We start from the raw sequence: 777 nt of genomic DNA, 5'->3' as shown, positions 1-777 counted from the left end.
GCTGCTGCTGCTGCTGCTGCTGCTGCTGCTGCAGCAGCGGTGTGTCTTCTGCTGCAGCAAACGAATGAAATATATAATCCCCCTCCAGCAGCAGCAGCGGCAGCTGAGCTTTATATAAACGCCAAGACACCCACGCAGTCAACAAACTGAAACACACACACAAACCCTAAACCCTAAACCCTAAACCCTAAACCCTAAACCCTAAACCCTCAAAAAATTATTTTTATTTATTTTATTTTATTTTTATTTTTATTTTATTTTTATTTTAGTTTCTTTCTCTAATCTGTATATCTTTATATATTTATATACCACTCCATATTTATATATTTATACATTTCTCTCTTTCTAGGGTTTAGGGTTTAGGGTTTAGGGTTTAGGGTTTATATATCTCACCACACCAAAGGACTTAAACACAAGCAAACCAACTCAATATAAATCTGAAACAAAGCAGGGGGCCTCTCAGCAGGCATCACCAGGGGGGGCCCCCCTGGGGGGCCCCCAAGGGGGCCCCCAAGGGGGGCCCCCCCTGGGGGGCCCCCCGCAAGGGGGCCCCCGCCAATGGGGCCCCCATGAGCTCCCCCTGTACCCAGGGGGCCCCCCATACCGAGGGCCCCCCCTCCAGGCGTACCCTCTACCCCTCCTTCTCTTCTGAGGGGGCCCCCCCCCTGGGGGGCCCCCACCAGCTCAGAGGGGGCCCCCATGGGGGCGGGGCCCCCCAGGGGGGCCCCCATAGGGGGGGCCCCCATGGGGGGGGCCCCCATGGGGGGGGGGGCCCCC

General features: G+C 55.1%; 1 protein-coding gene across 1 annotated transcript in view; it reads right to left on the bottom strand.

Annotated features, from left to right (window-relative positions):
• EMH_0009200 (uncharacterized protein) overlaps window positions 1–761 on the bottom strand; it is a gene marked incomplete at both ends in the record, with an annotated part of 865 nt that extends 104 nt beyond the window's left edge. The window contains 2 exons of the mRNA XM_013498592.1: window positions 3–146; window positions 394–761. Of these exons, the coding sequence (XP_013354046.1) occupies window positions 3–146; window positions 394–761 (512 nt within the window). The remainder of the gene's footprint in view (window positions 1–2; window positions 147–393) is intronic.
• Between the last annotated feature and the right edge of the window lie 16 nt (window positions 762–777).

This window comes from Eimeria mitis, genomic scaffold, assembly GCF_000499745.2.
Source record: "Eimeria mitis Houghton genomic scaffold, Emh_scaff355, whole genome shotgun sequence".
NCBI classification, from domain to species: Eukaryota; Apicomplexa; class Conoidasida; order Eucoccidiorida; family Eimeriidae; genus Eimeria; species Eimeria mitis.
The sequence above is the reverse complement of the archived record's forward strand: the minus strand, read 5'-3'. Positions and strand labels throughout refer to the sequence as shown.